We start from the raw sequence: 21,765 nt of genomic DNA on the forward strand, positions 1-21,765 counted from the left end.
ACTGTGCAGTGTCTGTATATACAGAATAAGAGCAGATACTGAGAATTACTCCCAGTACACAGGACAGGAGAAGTGGTACTGTGCAGTGTCTGTATATACAGAATAAGAGCAGATACTGAGAAAAAAAAATAAAAAACATATATATATATATATATATATATATATATACACCTATAGATTTTAAGCTCTTGCAAACAGGACTCTCACTTCTAGTATTTCAGTTGTACGTAAATTAACCAGTAACTTTGTGATGTATTTTGTTTTGTACATAAACCGTCTTAATTGAAAAGCGCTGCAGAATATGGTGGTGCTATATAAATAAAGGTTATTATTATTATAATATATACACACACATACAGATACTGAGAATTACTCCCAGTATACAAGACAGAAGAAGTGGTACTGTGCAGTGTTCATATATACAGAATAAGAGCAGATACTGAGAATTACACCCAGTATACAGGAGAAGTGGTACTGTGCAGTGTCCATATATACAGAATAAGAGCAGATACTGAGAATTACACCCAGTATACAGGAGAAGTGGTACTGTGCAGTGTCCATATATACAGAATAAGAGCAGATACTGAGAATTACTCCCAGTATACAGGAGAAGTGGTACTGTGCAGTGTCCGTATATACAGAATAAGAGCAGATACTGAGGATTACACCCAGTATACAGGAGAAGTGGTACTGTGCAGTGTCCGTATATACAGAATAAGAGCAGATACTGAGAATTACACCCAGTATACAGGAGAAGTGGTACTGTGCAGTGTCCATATATACAGAATAAGAGCAGATACTGAGAATTACACCCAGTATACAGGAGAAGTGGTACTGTGCAGTGTCCATATATACAGAATAAGAGCAGATACTGAGAATTACACCCAGTATACAGGAGAAGTGGTACTGTGCAGTGTCCATATATACAGAATAAGAGCAGATACTGAGAATTACTCCCAGTATACAGGAGAAGTGGTACAGTGCAGTGTCCGTAAATACAGAATAAGAGCAGATACTGAGAATTACACCCAGTATACAGGAGAAGTGGTACTGTGCAGTGTCCATATATACAGAATAAGAGCAGATACTGAGGATTACACCCAGTATACAGGAGAAGTGGTACAGTGCATTGTCCGTATATACAGAATAAGAGCAGATACTGAGAATTACTCCCAGTATACAGGAGAAGTGGTACAGTGCAGTGTCCGTATATACAGAATAAGAGCAGATACTGAGGATTACACCCAGTATACAGGAGAAGTGGTACTGTGCAGTGTCCGTATATACAGAATAAGAGCAGATACTGAGGATTACACCCAGTATACAGGAGAAGTGGTACTGTGCAGTGTCCGTATATACAGAATAAGAGCAGATACTGAGGATTACACCCAGTATACAGGAGAAGTGGTACTGTGCAGTGTCCGTATATACAGAATAAGAGCAGATACTGAGGATTACACCCAGTATACAGGATAGGAGAAGTGGTACTGTGCAGTGTCCGTATATACAGAATAAGAGCAGATACTGAGGATTACACCCAGTATACAGGAGAAGTGGTACTGTGCAGTGTCCGTATATACAGAATAAGAGCAGATACTGAGGAACTCTTTTTTAATTTTATACAAAAATACAAAAACGTTGCCATAAAATTTTCAAAACAAGGTATAAAGTATATACACTTACCCTACTGGCCCAGCTACATGCATACTATCTCATTCATACCTACTAAAAAAAATGGAGAAAATGAAACCTAGCCTAACGTAAACATCCGATCCGGCTGAGCCCCGACTATATACAAATTTATACAAATTAATCAGAACAGAAACTAAATTACAACTTCTTACAATAAAAAATAATAAACATAAAATAATCATAACAGAAATATCAAATAACTCTAATAATTTTTTTTTTATTTTTATTTTTTATTATTATTATTATTTTTTTTTTTAATTTTAATTAATTTTTTTTTTTTTTTTTTTTACACACATATATGAGAAAACAAACCTATACTAACCCTACCAATCTATCTATCCCATCACCCTTACCCAGGGCCAACCTCCGCCTCTTGTCCCTCCATGAGGCCAGCCCTTCCACCACCACCCACACCCAGCCCCTCGCCTCATGTCCTCCTATGTCCGCATAGTCCAGGGCTGGATGCAGGTCTCCCCACACAAAAATATGAACCCCCCCACCCCATCCCACCCAACCTAACTACACCCCACTTACCCTATCATACAATATATACATCTTATAACAACCATATCAATCTATACAAACCAATATTAAAATCCACCCGAAGGCCCAAGTTCAGTCATTTGCAAACCTTTCTTCAAAAACTCATCTTAAATACAAAACAAAAACCTAATGTGAAAGCCTCAGCCCAACACCAGGAAAAGTGCTACTGAGGCTAAGGCACATCAAAGGTGAAGCCTCTCCAGAGGTAAGAGACCCCATCCGTACCCACCTTCTCGCACTCAAGAGAGCGAACCTTCGCCAGGTCACCTAGAATGTTCCTACACACCTCTTCCACAGGGAGGACTTTCTGCTGGGTTGAAACTAAACACCGTGCGTTCCATGTGAAGTACCTGATCACTATGCTAACTATAAAAGCTGTGCATGGGTCCCTTCTTCCCAAACCTTTGAATGCTCCATAAGCCCATTCCGCATAGGAGAGGTTGGCTAGCCTAGGCCAGCCAATGGATGCACCCACCCGTTTGTATACCTCTGTATTAAAGGGACACTGAAGCAGGAAGTGCTCCATACTTTCCAGTATGTCGCCACACTCCTCCCGGGGACAACCCCTTTCATCAGAGTTCCTGTACTTCAAGTTGTCCCTTACATACAGCTTCCCGTGAAAGCAGCGCCAAGCCAAGTCCCAAAACTTCAAGGGGATCCTTGCCGAATTTAACAACTGTAACCCCTTGTCTAGATCCCGGCTTGGGCAATCCTTAAGGGCCAGGGGCTTCCAGAAGTGGGTCAACAAGACCCTCTCGTCAAGGGATCTCCTTGACTGGGTCTTGATTTCCCTCACTCCCAAACCCCACTGGCGGATCACCTTCAGAATCGGGGTGACATAAGCCGGAAGATATCCGTGAGGTGTACGCAAATCCTTCACTTGCCCTCCTGTCTCCCACTCCTGGAAGAAAGGCCGAAACCAACCCCTGCAAGAGACTACCCATGGAGGAGCCCTCTCTTTCCAGAGGTTTGCCAGGTTGATCTTAACAAAGGTGTTCACAAGGAACACCACTGGGTTGACCATACCCAACCCCCCTAATCTCCTCGTACGGTATGTCACCTCTCTCTTGACTAGGTTCAGCCTATTCCCCCATAACAGTTGAAAGAACAGACTGTAAACCCGAGTCCAGAGAGGTTCTGGCAAGACACATACACTGGCCAAATAGATAAGCAAAGGGAGAAGGTAAGTCTTGATCAGGTTCACCCTTTCCCTGAGGGTCAAAGACCAACCCTTCCACTGGTCAACCTTCTGAGCGGCGATCGTGAGCCTGCTGTCCCAATTTTGGGTGGGATAATCCCCATGGCCGAATTGAACGCCTAGGACTTTGGCTGACGACTGGGGCTCTGGGAGGGTGTCCGGGAGACCGAAAGATGGGTCACCCCCTCCCAGCCAGAGACTCTCACACTTATCCCGGTTAATCATGGACCCGGAGACTTCCGAGTAGCGTTCTACCTCCGACATCACGTATTCCGCCTCCCCTCCCGAGGACACGAAAACAGTGACGTCATCGGCATACGCCACCACCCTCAGAGTGGCTTCTGGCTCCTCCAGACTCATCCTGACTCCCGCTAACGGTCCCCGATCAATCCTCCTAATAAAAGGATCAATCGCAAACACGTATAAGAGCGGGCTCAATGGACAACCCTGGCGGACTCCAGACCCGACCTCAAAAGGGCTGCCAGACCAACCGTTCACCAGCGGGAAACTCTCTGCCCCTGCATACAAGATCTTTAACCAATCGACAAACCCTCCCGGCAGGCCATATTTCAGAAGGACTGCCCAGAGGTACTCGTGGTTAACCTGATCAAAAGCCTTTGCCTGATCTAAAGCCAGCATGTACCCCTTCCAGTTACCCGCCCTACTCTGCTCCACTGCCTCTCGGACACCGAGCACAGCACTAAACGTGCTTCGGCCTGGAACTGAGCAATGTTGGGTCTCCGAAAGGAGCCGGGGCGCAAACTGCACCAACCGTTTAAACAGTATCTTGGCCAGGATCTTTCTGTCCGTATTGAGAAGCGCTATGGGACGCCAATTCTCAATACGGCTCGGATCTTTACCCTTTGATATAAGGATCAGAGCTGACCTCCTCATTGACTTCGGCAGAGTACCTGAGGAAAGGCACTCATTGAATACCTTAGTCAAGAGGGGAACCAAGGAGTCCTTAAAGGTCTTATAAAACTCGGATGTTAAGCCATCCGGGCCTGGCGACTTCTTTAGGGCAAGCCCTTCGATCGCCAGGCTGACTTCCTCTTCTCTGATTTCTTCTATCAAAACGCCAAGAGAGAGGTCTACTCTTGACTCAGGGATGGTTTCAGCCAGGAAAGCCGAAATCCTGTCCCGATTCAGATCCTTCTTCCTCAAGAGGCACGAGTAGAAGGACTTGACGATTTCCAAGATCCCTGATCTGGACCTATCCAGAGATCCCGTACCATCGACCAGTCCCGTCACCAACTTACTTTTCACTGACATCTTACAGTTTCTGTAAGGGTCGGGCGAGCGGTACTTCCCGAAATCCCTCTCAAAAACCAAAGATGTGTGCCTATCATACTGGCACCTCTTAAGCAAAGATTTCACCCTGGAGATATCCTCTCGGCTACCTCCAGTCGAGACCAGTTGTTCGAGTTTCCTCCTCAGACCCTGATACAAGCGGTACCTGTCCAGGGACCTGAGGCTCGAGAGCTGGCGGAAGAATTTTGCCACCCGATCTTTGAATATCTCCCACCACTCAGACTTAGTGTCACAAAGATCCAGCAACTCTACCTGACTCTGAAGGAAGTCCTTAAAGGATTGTCTCACCTCTGCTTCCTCCAGGAGGGCCGAATTTAGCTTCCAATAGCCTCTTCCCATTTGGGGGGATTCTGCAACATTCAAAGAGAACATAATTAGACAGTGATCGGAGAATTCCACCTCTACCACCTCTAAAGGTGAAAAAGTAGTCTCCTCCTTTAAATAAAACCTGTCTATTCTAGACCTAATCTGACTACCTCTATAATAAGTGAAACCACCGTGGCCTGGGGTGTGCCTAATGTGGACATCCACCAGGCGAGCCTCGCTAGCTATGCTATTCAGGGATACACTATCATAAGCCAGCCGGTTTCTGGCGCCTCCCCGGTCTTGGGACCTTGTGACTGTATTAAAGTCCCCGCCAAAGACCACCTGCCGACTCGTAAAAAGGAAAGGTTTGATCCTCATAAAGAGACGCTTCCGATCCCACCTGGTTTGGGGACCATAGATGTTTATCAGGCGAAGCTCTTGACCCTTCATGAGGACATCTAAAATCAAACACCTCCCCATTTCTAACTCAATCACTCGTCGGCTTTCTACTGGTGCGGTAAAAAGAACCGCCACTCCGCTATACGGCTCAGCCGCAAGAGACCAATATGATGGACCACACCTCCACTCCTTTTTTGCTTTATACACAGCCGCCAAATCTGGCAGCCTGGTCTCTTGCAAAAATAAAATGTCAGCTTCAACCCGGCTGAGAAAATCAAAGGCTGCAAACCTAGCCGCATCCGATTTAATACTGGCGACATTAATGGTCGCCAGCGTCAACGGAGTGAGTGCCGCCATACAGAGTGATTAAGTTAGACGGCCTTCTTCCTTCCCTTCCCCTTCTTGTTCTTCTTCTTACCCCTCTTGGGGCTACCCCCTAAGGTGGCACGATCTCTTTTGAGAGAGACAGTGGTGTCCATCTCATTAGTCACCACCGCCTCCCCCTTCGCACCACCCTTGTCATTCCCATTCCCAGTGTCTGGACCCGCCCCACCTCCCGAGGACCTTGCATCCTCACCGGAGGGAGGCGCGGGCCCTTCCAGAGGCTCCTTCTCTTGCCCCTCCGGCCCCCCACCTTGAACCTCCTCCCCGGAAGAAGAGGAGGCGGAGATCTCATCCAAGGTGAGGTACCGGTTGGAAAGATCCAGGGGAAGAGAGTCAGGATTAGAGAGGTCCAGGGGGGAGCTGGCTTTGCCTTCCACAGGCACTCTAGTCGGGCTAGATCTTTTTTTGGTCAGACGTTTCCTTCTTATTCTTTTAGACTCTGTCTCACTCCCCTCTGTTGCACTCTCGTAGCAAGAGGACAGAGTCACCTCGGAACGGTCTAGTCTCCTGAGTTCCTCATTCCCCTCGATATCCCCCAGGGTCTCAGCTCTAGGAGAGGCATTCTCCTGGGAGGGCTCAGGCATCACCCCAGGACGGGGTTCCACCTGCCCCCTCTCTATTTGACGCCTCTCCCTCCGTCTCTGCTGGGACGGGCCGTCTTTTCTCTTCATCGACCCCACTGCCCTGTCGCCTTCGCCAGCACTCGCCTCGGCGGTGGGGGCCTCCCGGCTCGCCTCCGCGCGTGCACGAGCCACGTTGGCGACAGAGCGAGGGCAACGACTGAACGGGTGCCCTAGCTCACCACACAGGTTGCATCTAATCTGCCCACAAGATGCAGCTAGATGGCCTTCACCCCCGCACAACGCGCACCTCTGCACTTGGCAGCTGGCGCTGAAGTGCGAAGGGCTGCCGCACTTGTAACACAGCTTAGGCTGCCCCCTGTAGAACACCATGATCCTATCCCGACCAAGGAAAGCAGATGATGGTATGTGGGAAACCGACCCCCCTGAATGTTTCAACTTAATCTGAAACGTCCAGGCACCCGACCAGATGCCAAACTCATCCAGGTTCTTGCTAGGAAGACCCTGGACGTCCCCGTACCTGCTCAACCAGGTCAAGATGTCAACACAAGAAAGTGACTCGTTACGGGTGAGAACGGTCACCTTCTTGACCTCATTCTGGCGGGTTATCGCTTGCACAAAAAACCCCTGCCAGTCCGGCTGGTCTTTTGCCAGTTCATACCCAGACCAGAAAAGTTCAAGACCCTCTGGCCGGGCAAAACTGACATCAAACTCCCGGGTGCCATACGGATGTATCAGGGCAAAGATGTCACATGCCCTGATGCCCATCCGAAAGAGAAGCTCTGCCACCCTCTTTCTGGTAGGGCACGCTTCATTGCCTCTCCACTTCAGACAGACAACATTCCGCCTGGTTGACCCGGGGCCGGTTGTGGGTAAGGACCAGGTGGTCTCGCCCCCGCCTTGCTCTCGGAAGGCACGCAGGCCATGCCTGTCTATCCAGAAGGATAGATCCACCTGCTGCCCCCCTACTGTAATGGAATTCTCCCCTCTCCTAAGAGCCTCTAGAAGTTGCCGCTGCAAGTTACCGTCACCAGACATTGGTAATGGGGAGGACAATGGGGACCGCCCCTCCCCCCCTGCGCCGGCAACCACACCAGCATAACTTCTGCCAGGCGCAACCAACGCAGGAGGGGCAGCCGGACCGGGCCCACCCCCATCCCCCCCAGACCTATCTACAGCAGGTGCCACTCCAGACCCCTCTGAAGGGGCTACATGAGGCGCACCGGCCACTTGTACAGTGGGCGGCCGACCTCCAACATTCACCCCTCCATCAGGGCCCAGGGCAACACCAACACCACTAACAAAAACTGTATTTACACAAGTGACCACTTCTTCAGTGGCCACTACCACACTCTCCCCTCCCCCCACACACACTGCTGGGCCAGAGGGGACCGAGGTCACATTATTTGTTTTGTCCAGCATCTCCTTGCTGGACACATTTTTAACAGTCTTTTCTGATTTTTCAGTCTTTCCTGATTTTTCGGGCCGGCGGGCTGTAGAACCACTGGTCCCAGCCACGCCGGCCTTATCCACTTGACGGACAGTGCAGGAGGGAGGGGCGGTGCGCACCACACTCTCATCAGGACCGCCCCCTCCCTCTCTGCCTAAACACACACTGCTCTGAGCTCTTTTCTGGACATCCGAAGCCCCACCCCCTCCACCCCTGACCACTCCCACTGCGCCTCCACTCCCCGCCGCCACGACAATACCAGCGGAAGGGACTGAAGCGGAGCAGACCGGGGCAGAGGAGACGGGAACCCCGGCAGGGATTTGGGCATACAAACTGGGAGGGGCGGAGGCAGCCACCTCGCACCCTCCCCCTGCAACTCCGGATCGGGACACCGCTGTACCCGCGGTCCCACCCCCTCCACCCACAGCCGTCCCCACCACCCCCGCCCCCCTGTCCCCCACCGCCATGCCAAAACCGGCAGGGGGGGCTGCAGGGCGCACGGGAGCGGCGAAGCAGACCGGGGCAGAGGAGGCAGACCCCAGGACAGGGATCCCGGCAACAACCTCTGCAAGGGGGTCAGTGGCAGCCACACCGCCCCGCCGCACCTCCACCCGGCACTTGTCCAGTGCCCCAGCAGAGGCGGGCGGAGCCATCCGACCACCAACCATGTCCCCCTCGCCGCCCGCCCTGGGAGCCTTCCTGTCTGGCCCCTCCAGCTTTTCCTCACCGCCCCTGTTACCGCAAACAGGGACGGCGTCCTGCGCCATCTTTGCCACGTCTTTCTCCCCACTCCTATGCACCGATCCCACAGCAGAGACCGGGCCAGGGAGGATGGTGGGGTTCGTGCCCTGAGCTGGCTTTTCAGCTGGCCCAGGGCACGCAGGGTGGGTCACATAGACATACCTCACCTCTGGCTTTAATGTCTTAGCCTTTCTCTTCTTTCCCATCGGCTCATCTTCAGGTAATTCATCACCAAAACAAATGTCCTCACGAATTTTGGGGGACTCCAGGTGGCATATCTCGGCCATAAGCTGCCCCCCAACTCCGCTGTTCTCACTGAACTCGCCTTCTTCGTCAGAGCTAGTGGGGGGCAGGCATACCTGCTCTGCGGTGATGCCAGTTTCCGCAGGCTGCCCCCCCATGTCCGACTCTTCCTCCTCACTAGAGGAGTCATCTTCTTGCTGCTTTTGGTTTCCAGCCATTTCATTGAACCTTTGATCATTCATGAGCTTTTCCTTGAAGGGACCACTGTTATCCAAAATGGCCCCCATTCTTTCCTGCAGCTCTTTAATGACTTCTTTTAAGATTTTTATTTTTCTTGATATTTCTGGCCTGTTTTTTCTGGCCGCTTTGTCCACCTTCCCCCTCTCAAGCTTCAGGTTCTCCCTCACCTTCTTGAGGGTCCTATTCGCTTCCTCGTACTCCCGGAGATAGGCCGTGATCCGGGAGCTGTAAACGGCGATTAGTTCCCGGGGCTTCATGTTGCCCCAGTCAGCCTCAACCGGAACCGTCCCATCCCCAGGAGCACTCCGCGTACCTCTTGGAGGGCTACTGTCCGCCCTCCTGGAACTGCCGGCGATGGACACGGCTTCACCTCCGGGGGCTGCAGGGGCCGCTGCACCACGACTCCTGCTGGATCTTCTGACCCCCGAGGCGGGAGATGGAACTGAGGCCGGTAGCTCACCTCCCCTACCTCCCGCCGGCCTACCCCGGGAAGTAGGATCCTGGGTCTTCAGTCGCTTCATTGCCCAGGACCCCACCACCTCCCTGGGGAGAGAGGCAGGGCCTGGGCTGGGATAGATGGAAAAATCCCTGGAAGCGGCTGGACAATCAGCAGGAGCTCCTCCAAACACGACCACACCCGTCCACTGACTCCTACACACACGACCACACCCGTCCACTGGCTCCTGCACACTGAGGATTACACCCAGTATACAGGAGAAGTGGTACTGTGCAGTGTCCATCTATACAGAATAAGAGCAGATACTGAGAAAAATGAACCGTCTTAATTGAAAAGCGCTGCGGAATATGGTGGTGCTATATTAATAAAGGTTATTATTATTATATATACACACACATACAGATACTGAGAATTACTCCCAGTATACAAGACATTAGTAGTGCCGAGGAGTGACTCATAGAATAAGAGCGGATACAGATACACATACAGACACTCGCAGACCCTCCATGCTCTTCTCTTTTTCTCCCTTGAGTCTTCTAGCTGCTTATAGACCTTTGATTATGTGACCTGCACATGTGGTCTACAGGCCTCACAGCACTCCTGAACATAGCCATGAGAAGTGAATGTTGTGTAAGCGGTTTTCTCGTGTTTTTTGCTGCAAAATGTCTCCGAAAACATGCGGAAGCCACAGTGTACAAAAAAACCCGACAACATCGCCTCCATTCCTGCACTGCCATAATTGTATTTAGGACTGGGCAGGAGCACAAGGCTGACAGTACTTCACTATTAGAGCCAATTCTTTGTAGAACTGCCTATGGGAGAGAGAGGACAGTAGGAGGTGTACGAGGCGATCAATTTTGTCTGATGTGCCCGCATTTCCACGTTCGCTTTTGAGTACAACATCAGTATTGCATGTGAGCAATGAAGGCAGTCCTTCACTATCAGTGTGATTTTTGATATTCCACAGGACTCAGTGGGAGAGGAGGATATCTGTGGAATCCAACACTCTGCCTATAAGTATACAGGTGGATGGTACTGATCTAAGAGTGGTTATCTCCTGAATTGATAAGAACTGGAAGATTATACTTTATCAATCACAGTAAGTTTTTCAGGTGTTCTTTTATCATTTTCCTTGGAAGGCGAGGAGGAAAAAAATATTTTAAAAAATTAAAATTAACTGTGTAAGAAAAGGGTAAAATACGCACTTACCAAGCATAAAATTTTTAGGCAAGCCAAGTTCTCCAATGCTGCTAGTGAATACCAGTAAAAGATAACATATTTTATGGACTCTCTTCACTCTTTTTACAGTTTCTTTAGATTAAAAAAATCTTTGAAGTTACAGACATACGTACACCTGGAATTCTGGAGGCAACTGAACATTTCCTTAGAATAGTGTGACATTTTATATCACAGGATATGAACTGTATCCGAAGATTCCTAATTATAGAAGATGGATAAACCATCTGAGAATTAATTAATGTATAAGAAGGTCCCTAAGGTACAATAAAAAAAAAAATTCCAGTGCTAGCAAAGACTTGAAAACTTATATTTATGCTCAATAGAATTTCAGGGAAAGAGCATTAGAAGTGTAGGGAAAGGATATGGAGGAATTATTCCACAGATCTGAAGCAGAGGGTTCAGTAGGGAAGGTTACAGCCTGGGTAATAGGAACAATCCTATTACACCTTGCTGCACTGTCTGCGGATCCAAATTGCCATTATACACCTTTGTAATTCCAGCAAACCGTACATGTTATTGGGGTGCAAGTGCTGTTTGATACAGCCATTAACAGGGCTTATTACAAGGAAATATTGCTACGTTTTATTTGTCCTTGTGCGGTGCAGTTATATGTTCTAAAGCGGCAGCTATAGATGACTTTCGGAAATGGGCACACTTGCGGCGCACCTTCACCAGTAGCTGAGGCAAATTGGGGTAAGTTTTGAGAAACCGATGAAACTACTATGTTAAAGACATGGGCTAGGCATGGTATGTGTGTGAGCTTGCTGAGATCCAAAGCCGCCACCAAATTATGGCCATTATCAGACACAACCATGCCTGGTTGTAGGTTGAGTGGCGAGAGCCACAGCTCAGTCTGGTTCCTTATACCCTGCCACAGCTCTGCAGCGGTGTGCTGTTTGTGACCTAAGTTTAGGCATGACCTGGTGCCGCTTCACCACTGCAGTGCTACACTGCTTCCAGCTACTGACTGATGGCTGACTGGTGCTGCAAGATGAGAATTCAGAGGTGGAAGTGGAGGAGGAGGTGGAGCCGCTAATGTAGGTAGTGGCGGGAATACTGATGGAAGTAGAGTCCGCAATCCTTGACGTCGGTAGCACCTGTGCCATCCCAGGGTACGACTCGCTACCGGCCTCCACAACGTTCACCCAGAGTGCCGTCAGGGAAGTGTAGCGTCCCTGGCCAAAAGCACTTGTCCATGTGTCATGGACCTTCCCAATAACTGCATTGGGCAGAGCATGGGTGATGTTACGGAACACATGCTGGTGTAAGGCGGGGACGGCACACGGGGAAAAATAGCGGCGGCTGGGGACTGAGTAATGAGGGACAGACGCCACCCTCAGGCTGCAGAAAGCCAAAGTGTCCACAAGCCTAAATAGCAACATTTCCAGAGCCAGCAATTTGGAAAGGTGCGCATTTAGTGCTATGGCCTGTGGGTGGGTGGCTGGGTATTTGCACTTTCGTTCAAAGGCCTGGGGTATGGACATCTGTATGCTGCGCTGGGACACAGAAGTGGATGTGCTAGCTGATGGTGCTTGCGAAGGTGCAGGTGCAGGGCAGAAGGCATCCAGGCCTGCGTCTTGGACAGGGGATTGGCCAGCACGTAACACAGGGGAAGAGGAGGCAGTGGTGTGACCCGTAGAAACAGATTGTGGACTCAGGCGTTCGGCCCACCTATTACGGTGCTTTGATACCATGCGGCGGATCATGCTGGTGGTGGAGAGGTTGCTAGTGTTTACGCCCCTGCTCATTTTGGTGCGGCACAGGTTGCAAATGACAATTTTTTTATCGTCCACACTTTCCTCAAAATGCGCCAGACTGCAGAACACCTACCCCTTGGCAAGAGAGATTGCCGCAAGGGGGTGCTCCGCGAAACAGTTGTGGGCCTGTTTGGTGTGGCCCGTCTTCTCCCTGTTGCCACCCACTGCCTCTTCCAACCTGTTGCGGTGCTGCGGATCTCTCCCCTTCTGTACTGCTGTCCTCGCTAGGCTTGCCACCTTCCCAGGTTGGGTCATCGATTTCATCATCCACCACCTCCTCTTCCAGTTCCTCATTCTGGTCATCCTCCTGACTTGTTGACCTAACAAGAACCTCACTTATTGACAACTGTGTCTAATCCTCATCATCCACCTCTTGAGACACTAATTGCTATTGACTTATTGTCAACTGTGTTTCATCATCATCCACCTTGTGAAACACTAATTGCAGTTCCCCACCGTCAACTTTTTGTGACTGTGTGGATGCTCAAGAGTTTGGGAATCAGAGCACAATATCTCCTCCTGTCCCTCTTCAAGTGGGCTTGGCGAGAGGGCCAAACAAAGGAATGGTGCTGAAAAGAGCTCCTCAGAATATCCAAGTGTGGGATCACTTGTTTGCCAGGACTCTCCATGGTGGGAGGAAGGAGGATCAGGGTGAGGATTCTGTTGACCAGACTCTTGGCTACTGAGACTAGACTTTGTGGAAGACATTATCTGCTTCTGCTGCAATCCAACCGACCACCTGGTCGCACTGGTGTGACGTCGAGAGTGGTGTCCTGCACCGCCCTGCAAACTGGGACATGAAGCTAGGTATCGTGGATGAGTGTGTTTCTTGTGCTTTGGCAGCAGGCACAGTTTCACCGCACTCAGGCCACGGCCTCTGCGTGCACCATCAGCAGCACGGCCACTTCCCCATCCCTGACTGCTCGCCTTGAGCATATTAAATGGTATATATGCGTGCATGTATGTCACACGTACATTAGCGCAGGTTTTGTAAGTGTAAGCACAAATAAATTACACTGAATCTCAATGATATTTAGGATGTGCAAACGTTATACAGGAGATGTAGTCCAGGTAATGTCGCTGTCACCAGCGGCTAAGAAAAAATTACACTGAATGTCACAGATATTTAGGATGCGCAAATGTTATACAGGAGATTTAGCGCAGGTAATGTCGCTGTCACCAGTGGCTAGGAAAAATAACACTGAACATCACAGATATTTGGGATGCGCAAACGTTACACAGGAGATGTAGCGCAGGTAATGTCGCTGTCACCAGCGGCTAAGAAAAAATTACACTGAATGTCACATATATTTAGGATGCACAAACATTATATAGGAAATGTAGCACAGGTAATTTCGCTGTCAGCAGTGTCCAAACAATTGCGCTGAATGTCACAGATATTTAGGATGCGCAAATGTAACAAAACAGATGTAGCAGAGTTTGTGTCACTGTCAGCAGCGGCCAAATAATTGCACGCAATTTAGCGCAGGTTGCGCCAATAATATATATTGCAACCAGATAAAACAATAGTCCTTAAAAGGACTTTTGGGTCTAACACCTTTCAACAGTAAACCTGGTCTGACCGCGGAGGCCCTCTGTGCTCACGTTCCTCTACCATAGCTGTGGGGGGGGGGGGGTTAGGATCAGTTCCAGCTTCATCAGCAGCAAGTTGAGTGTAGAGTCGTTGATGACGAGCAGCTTTCTTCACCCGCCTAGTGAAGAAAATACTCAGCAGCAGCTAAACAAGGAGCAAGACCTAAACCAGCAGGTGATGGCATACTTGGACAGCGCCCTGCCACCCCACATTGAAGATCCTCTGGGCTACTGGGCAGCCAAACTGGATTTGTGGCCACAACTGGCAGAGTTTGCCCTGGTAAAGCTGACCTGCCCAGCCAGTAGTGTGGCATCAGAGAGGGTGTTTAGTGCGGCGGGGGCCATAGTTACCCCAAGAAGAACTTGCCTGTCCACCAAAAATGTGGAGAGACTGACCTTTGTCAAGATGAATCAGGCATGGATCAGCCAGGATTTCCACCCACCAATGCCTGATGCATCAGACTAGATCATCCATGGTGCCACACCAACACATTGACAAAAGAGACCGGTTTCTTCTGGCTACCTGCCTCAGCTTTTATTCTGATGCTGCCACCCACCTGATGCCACAAATCTGATGCCAAGTGTTCCTTCTTTCACCAACCATCTTCAGCTGGTATTGTATTGCCAACAACCTCCCCACTCTGTCACCGGGTCACTCTGTGGTCTCCTGATGCTGCTGCCACCTCCACACTGTCACCTTGTCACTCTGAGGTCTCCTGATGCTACTGCCACCTCCACACTATGTCACCTTGCCACTCTGTGGTCTCCTGATGCTGCTGCCACATCCACACTGTCATTGTGCCACCCTGTGGCCTTCTCCTGATGCTGCCACCACCTCCACACTCTGTCATTTTTCCACTCAGTGGGTACTGTTACCCACCTCTACACTGTGTCACTGAGTCACTCTGTGGTCTCCTAATGCTGCTGCTACCTCTACAATATGTCACCTTGCCACTCTGTAGCCTCTTCATGCTGTTGCCACCTCCACACTCTGTCATTGTGCCACTCTGTGGCCTCCTGATGCTGCTGTTGCCACCTCCACGCTCTGTCATGGTGCCACTCTGTGGTCTCCTCTTGATGCTGCTGCTGCCACCACCTCCACACTCTGTCATTGTACCACTCTGTGGCCTCCTAGGGCTGCTGCCACCTCCACACTATCATTGTGCCACTCTGTGGCCTGTTCCTGATAGTGCTGTCACCTCCAGACTCTGTCATTGGGCCACTCTGTGGCCTCCTGATGCTTCTGCCACCTCCACACTGTCATTGTGCCACTCTGTGGCCTCTTCCTGATTGTGCTGCCACCTCCAGACTCTGTCATTGTGCCACTCTGTGGCCTCCTGATGCTGCTGTTGCCACCTCCACTTTGTCATTGTGCCACTCTGTGGCCTCCTCTGGATGCTGCTGCTGCCACCACCTCCACACTCTGTCATTGTACCACTCTGTGGCCTCCTAGGGCTGCTGCCACCTCCACACTATCATTGTGCCACTCTGTGACCTCTTCCTGATAGTGCTGTCACCTCCAGACTCTGTCATTGGGCCACTCTGTGGACTTCTCATGCTGTTCCCACCCTCCCCACTTCATGACTGGGCCACAATTTTGCCTTTCGGCCTGGCTGACATCATCATTTGACCCTTCTTCTGATCTGTCAGAAGGAAGGAAAAATGAGACGCACAACGGATCCTGTCTGTGTAGCAGCTGTAAGGCCTGTATGATCCAATCAGAATTGGCTTATGATTTGGTAGCCAAAAGTAGAAGTGGGTACAAAACACAGAAGACATGCAAATATTCAGTTCACGTGTCATCTCTGTTTTAAATCCACTCCTGTTTTCTTTTTGCATTAGCAATACTGATGGATTACTGACCAAATGTGGCCGAGTGAAGGCAGATGCTCAACAGACAGGATCCGATTTTTGTGGGTAATTGTTCTGACGGTTCAGAGGAAGGGCAAAATAATCAGTGACATCAACACAAACTTACTGCTGACACCCTCTCCACTCTGTCATGGGGCTCTACTTGTTTAAGCGTTTAATAGAACAGGTTCTGTAGACATCTATGTGGAATCAGCTGCCGATGGTGTAAAAGGAGTACGCTTCTTCTTGACGCTAACATTGACCTGTAAGGCTAAGTTCACAGTTGAGTTATTTGGTCAGTTTTGGCCCCGTAATTGCCCAACTAGTGACGCCTGCAATCTGCATGTCATACTGACTTACAGTATTGTTTCACTACCACAGCAGACTCCCTATGTGTGTTATTGCAAGGCACAGTGTTCTACACCACTATAAAGACTCTCTGCAGCCAGGAAATAGCAAATAAATAAAAAAATAAAAAATTCGGCCAACCAGCCGAATAAATTTTTTGAGAAATTCGCTCATCTCTAGTTGGCACAAATTGCACAAAAATGGTGCCTAGCTCAATCTTACTGTGAAATTGGCAAGGACGAACATGGGGGAGAAAGAAGAAGTTTGGTCATATGACACTGGAAGGAGGTGGGCGGTGCTTCCCCTGATTTGGCTTAGAGGCTTATATACAGCCTAAACAGCCAATCCGGGTGGCAGTAGGCAGGGAGATTCCTGTGCAGAATGAGGAAATGCCACTTTGTTCTGATGAGGCTGGATGGGTCTCTGGCCGTGTATGTCGAAAAAACATTGTGGAGTATACAGAGGCACAAGCAAGTATACTAGTGTAACAGGGACAGTCTTCCAGCGCACCTCGTTCGACGATGCCTCAGCCAGTGCGCCTGTGAAAGATTACACAGAGGCAAGTGAAGTGAATAAATTAGCTAGGAGGCAGCGCTGGGCGGGGAGGGGATCTGTGGATGACAGTTAGGGGGATCTGTGGATGACATTTATGGGGATCTGTGGTGGATGACACTTATGGGGGATCTGTGGATGACACTTATGGGGGATCTGTGGATGACACTTAAGGGGGATCAGTGGATGACATTCACTGAAAGGGGGACTGCTGAAAGGGGTTAATAACTACTGTGAAGCCCCCCCCCCCCCGGTGGTGATGAGGGCATGGCTTCATGGGGTGGGGGCGTGGCTTCACGTGGGCTTGTGCCCCAGATCTCTTCAGACTCTAGCAACGCCCCTGCTGAATACCATAACTTACTGCAATTTCAAGGTCAACCCATATGTTGTTTGGTGTCTCAAAATGTTTCTCTGTGTAAGCTGTGTACTAGGGTGGGCTCCCTTGGATACAGTGAAGTCACGAACGAGAAATGCAACCCCAACACCAACTTTTGCCAAAACAGAATTTTACTTAAATGTGGCAATAAACACAACAACAAATGCTGAGAACATACAATCAATTTTCATACACCCAGCCCAAAGGCTGAGACCCTTGTGCTGCACGGCACGGCGCCCTCCGATAGATGAAGGAGAAAAGTGAAGTAATTTACCTGCTGGTGGGCACAATTAAACTACTACACCTTACCTGTTATTACCCTAAAAAGAACAAGAATCACTGTATGGGTGTGTGTTATACGCTTCCTGCGGTGCAGCACAACAGCTTACAATCTTAACAAGTTCTACAGTATTCCCCCTCCCATAACTGGTCCTGAGCAAGAAAATGCCAGACTGGCTTGAGTTCGTGAGAATTTTTTCATCTGCACTGGCAAAAATGTTTTATTAATAAAATCCTTAATATTTTATTTTCTGTAGTGTAATAATCTGCATTAAGTTGTCAGGGGTGATTGTTGATGGGAAAACTTTTGTTGCTCACCTTGCCAGATTGTGAGTGTTTCTTGGGTAAAATAAATTGTTGGGTGCAGTGTTTTAATGTAGGAAGGTAGTCAGTCAACACTACAGTGTGATGAGTGGAATTTTTTACCAAGAGGAACAGTATAGTATTGCTTGGTCTCATTTTCATGTTAAATCAATGTTTCAAGGAATATAATGTACCATAAGGGATATAGGGGCTACTCGTGCCTGGTGTTATCACATATATTGAAGGTTGAGTACAAAGAAAGGACAGCCTTCAAAAATGGCTTGAGAAGGCCAAATATGTAATCCAATGTAATCTCATACACTATCAATGCACCTTATCAAATACCTTCTCCTAAAAGCCTTTTTCACCTCCTTATTTCTCAGAGCATATATAATAGGATTTAATGCTGGTGTGATCACCGTGAATAAGACTGCAGTTATCCTGTCTTGCTCCAGGGAATCCTTAGTAACTGGTCTTAAATATGTACAGAAAGCAGTGCCAAAAAATAAAAGGACCACGGTGAGGTGAGAAGAGCAGGTGGAGAAGGCTTTACTTCTACCTTGTTCTGAGCTGATATTCTGGAGATGAGTTGCAATAAAAGTGTAAGAGATGATAATCAATACAAATGTGCCTAAACCTACAGAACCTGTAATTATGTTTACCAAGCTCTCATTTAGATGCGTGTCGATACATGCCAACTTCAAGAGAGGTTTAATGTCACAGCAGAAATGAGTTATTTTGTTCATTTTGCAGAAAGGAAGCCTGGAAGTCAAAATGGTATGAGACAATGAGTATAAGGAACCAATGAGCCAGGATGTCAGTGCAAGTTGAAGACACACTGCCCTTGCCATAAGGACATGGTATCTTAATGGGTTACAAATGGCAACATATCGGTCATAAGACATTGATGCAAGGAGCATAGCTTCAGTGCTTCCCAAGAAATGAAAGATGTAGAGCTGGAGTATGCAACCTTGGAAGGATATTTTCTTGTTTTCCATAATTAAACCGGACAACATCTTGGGTACTATTGCGGTGGCATAGAAGAAATCCAGGAATGAAAGGTTTCCCAATAGAAAGTACATTGGCGTGTGAAGAACATTCTCAGAAATAACTACCGTGACAATGCTTAAATTGCCAACGAGGCTGAAGAGATAGAATATAAGAAACATAATAAAGAGGACAACACGTAGCTCTGGGAGATCTGTGAGGCCTAAAAGTATGAATTCTGTTACAAATGTCTCATTCAACTTTTCCATTTGAAACTGTAAGCAAAATATGCAGAACTCATCAAAACCTATCTTCAGCCAAAACACTACATTTTATAATTAATTTATTTGTCCTAATTTACATATTTACATATTAGGAGTTTTTCGGAACTGAAATATTAATGACCTGTTCTCAAGATAGGTCATCATTACCAGATTTATGGTGGACTAACTCTAGGTTCTCCACTGATCAGCTGTTGGAATCGACTACAGCTCTCGTGTGAATGTTGTGGCATCTTCCTCTTTCTGTGAGGTCATGTCCATAATGCATTTTGCAGTGCCTTGTATACAATGAAAAGGCCACAGTGCTCACCTGAGTCCACCAGCCCCTTCAAAGAGCTCAATGGCATGGACTCTGGGTGACACACCTCCACAATCAAATATTGATGACCTTACCCTAATAATTGGTCATCAACATTTTATCTCCGGTAAACACGGTTGTTGTATTCTGAAAACTAAGATGTTCTCAAAATTTTCAAGCACTCTGCTTAATGTCATGTAATAAGAACCTTCATTGCATACTTCCAGCGGATAAGAATATGTCTTGGTCATGTGATGGACACAAATGCAGGACTGATTACTGCTTAGTCTCCACTAGGGTTGAGCGAACCCGAACTGCAAAGTTCGGGTTCGTACTGAACTTTGCGAGTTCGGGTACCTGGACCTAAACCCGGACTTTTTCACTGAAGTTCGGGTTCGGTGTTCGGGTGATTTTATTATTTTTTGTTATAACATGGTTTTAACGGAAAATAATAGCATTGTTAGGATATAATGCTAAATAAAATGGCCATTGAGGGGTTAAAAAAAACTCACCTCATCCACTTGATCGCACAACCGGTATCCTCTTCTTTTTTCAGGACCTGCAAAAGGACCTGCGATGGCGTCACTGCGCTCACCACGTGGTGAGCACGGGGACATCATTGCAGGTCTTGCTGAATGAAGATAGAAAGATCATTTTATCTTCATTCAGCAGGACCTGCGATGACGTCACCACGCTCACCACATGGTGAGTACAGTGATGTCATCGCAGGTCCTTTTGCAGGTCCTGAAGAAAAGAGGATACCGGCTGCGCGATCAAGTGGATGAGGTGAGGTTTTTTTTAACCCCTCAATGGCCATTTTATTTAGCATTCTATCCTAAGAATGCTATTGTTTTCTGTTATAACCATGTTTTAACGAAAAATAATAGTCAAGTTCGGGTCCCTATTGACTTTAATAGGGTCCGGGTTTGGGTTTGGTGTTCAGGTCAAGTTCGGGTCCCGAACCAGAACTTTGACCTGAAGTTCAGTCGAACCCGGCGAACCCGGGTTCGCTCATCCCTAGTCTCCACCTCAGATCGCAGTCCTCAGAACCAAGTGTTTGACTTAGAAATTCTGGAGCAAATACTGGGGCAAACATTTAGTCACATAAAGTATATGTCACTTATGATAAAATGGCATACAGAACAGCTAAAGTATTATGGGATAAAAAAAATCCATAAAAAATAAAACAGGGTATATTATCAACCCTGCAAACCTTCTTACAGTAGTATGTGTTATTTTACAGTTTTGAGTTAAACTTGACCCTGTGTTGGTGGGAATACCGCACTGCAACTGAAATGAATAGAGTCAGAATGAAGTGTAGGGATCACAACTAGGACGTCCTTACACTCCATCGCTGGAAACTGGGAACAGCTGATCGATAGGGGAGCAGGGTGGCAGACCCTTACCAATTGCTTATTTTTTAGGCATCTATCCTGAGAATGGGTCATCAATATCAGGAGCCTGGAAAAACCCTTTGAGCCAGTTGCTTTTAAAGAGACTTTTGTTGGCAACAAACTTTTTGCCCCACATCAGTTCAGTAAAGATACTGTGCCAAGTTACATCTGTGCCCATCAGATTACTTCCACTATCCTTTCATTGTGGAGCCACGTATACAACACACTAAAGATCTTGGGTAAGTTTTGACCACTTAAAATTGAATAAACAATAAATATATATTTTTTTATTTTATTTTCGTGCCATTGCCAGAATAAGTATGTAAAGCAATGAGGTGACCTTTTCTGCTTATTTTACACTATATAATGGCAACAGCATTAGAAAATCATAAAAAGCTTATCTGTTCTACTAAAACATGAACAAAATGTAAAAAAACTAAAATATTCAACATTCAATCCTTTTTTCCCATTTTTTTTAAAGAGTACCAGTCAAATGTTTAGACATACCTTTTCATTCGGTGTTTTTTCTTTTTTTTTCTACATTGTAGATTTATATTGAAGATGTTAAATTGACGAAGGAGCACATTTGGAATTAAGTAGTAAACAGAAAAGTTTTAAACAAGTCAGAATATGTTCTAGATTTTAGATTCTTCGGAGTAGCCCTATTTTACTTCGATGGCATCTTTGCACTCTCTTGGCTTTCAATTAACAGATATGCCTTGTCAAGGAATAATTTGTGGAAGGTCTTGCCTTCATAACGTGTTTGAGTCCATGAGTTATGTTAGGTAGAATTGGTACACAGCTGTACTATCCTGCTACTGTTCTAATCCACATTATGACAAAAAACCACTAAACAAAGTAAAAAAAAAAACAGCCCATCATTGCTTTAAGACTAGTTTCACACTAGCGGCAAGGAACTCCGGCAGGCTGTTCCGGCGGGTGAACAGCCTTGTCGGATCCGT

At 47.6% G+C, this 21,765-nt stretch overlaps 1 protein-coding gene across 1 annotated transcript; it reads right to left on the reverse strand.

The window, feature by feature from the left end:
• Positions 1–18,157: 18,157 nt before the first annotated feature.
• LOC120981519 (olfactory receptor 12D2-like) lies at positions 18,158–19,099 on the reverse strand. The gene has a single exon (XM_040411054.1). It carries the CDS (start codon positions 19,097–19,099, stop codon positions 18,158–18,160), a length of 942 nt encoding a protein of 313 aa, XP_040266988.1.
• Between the last annotated feature and the right edge of the window lie 2,666 nt (positions 19,100–21,765).

This window comes from Bufo bufo, chromosome 11 (genome assembly GCF_905171765.1).
Source record: "Bufo bufo chromosome 11, aBufBuf1.1, whole genome shotgun sequence".
Lineage (NCBI taxonomy): Eukaryota > Metazoa > Chordata > Amphibia > Anura > Bufonidae > Bufo > Bufo bufo.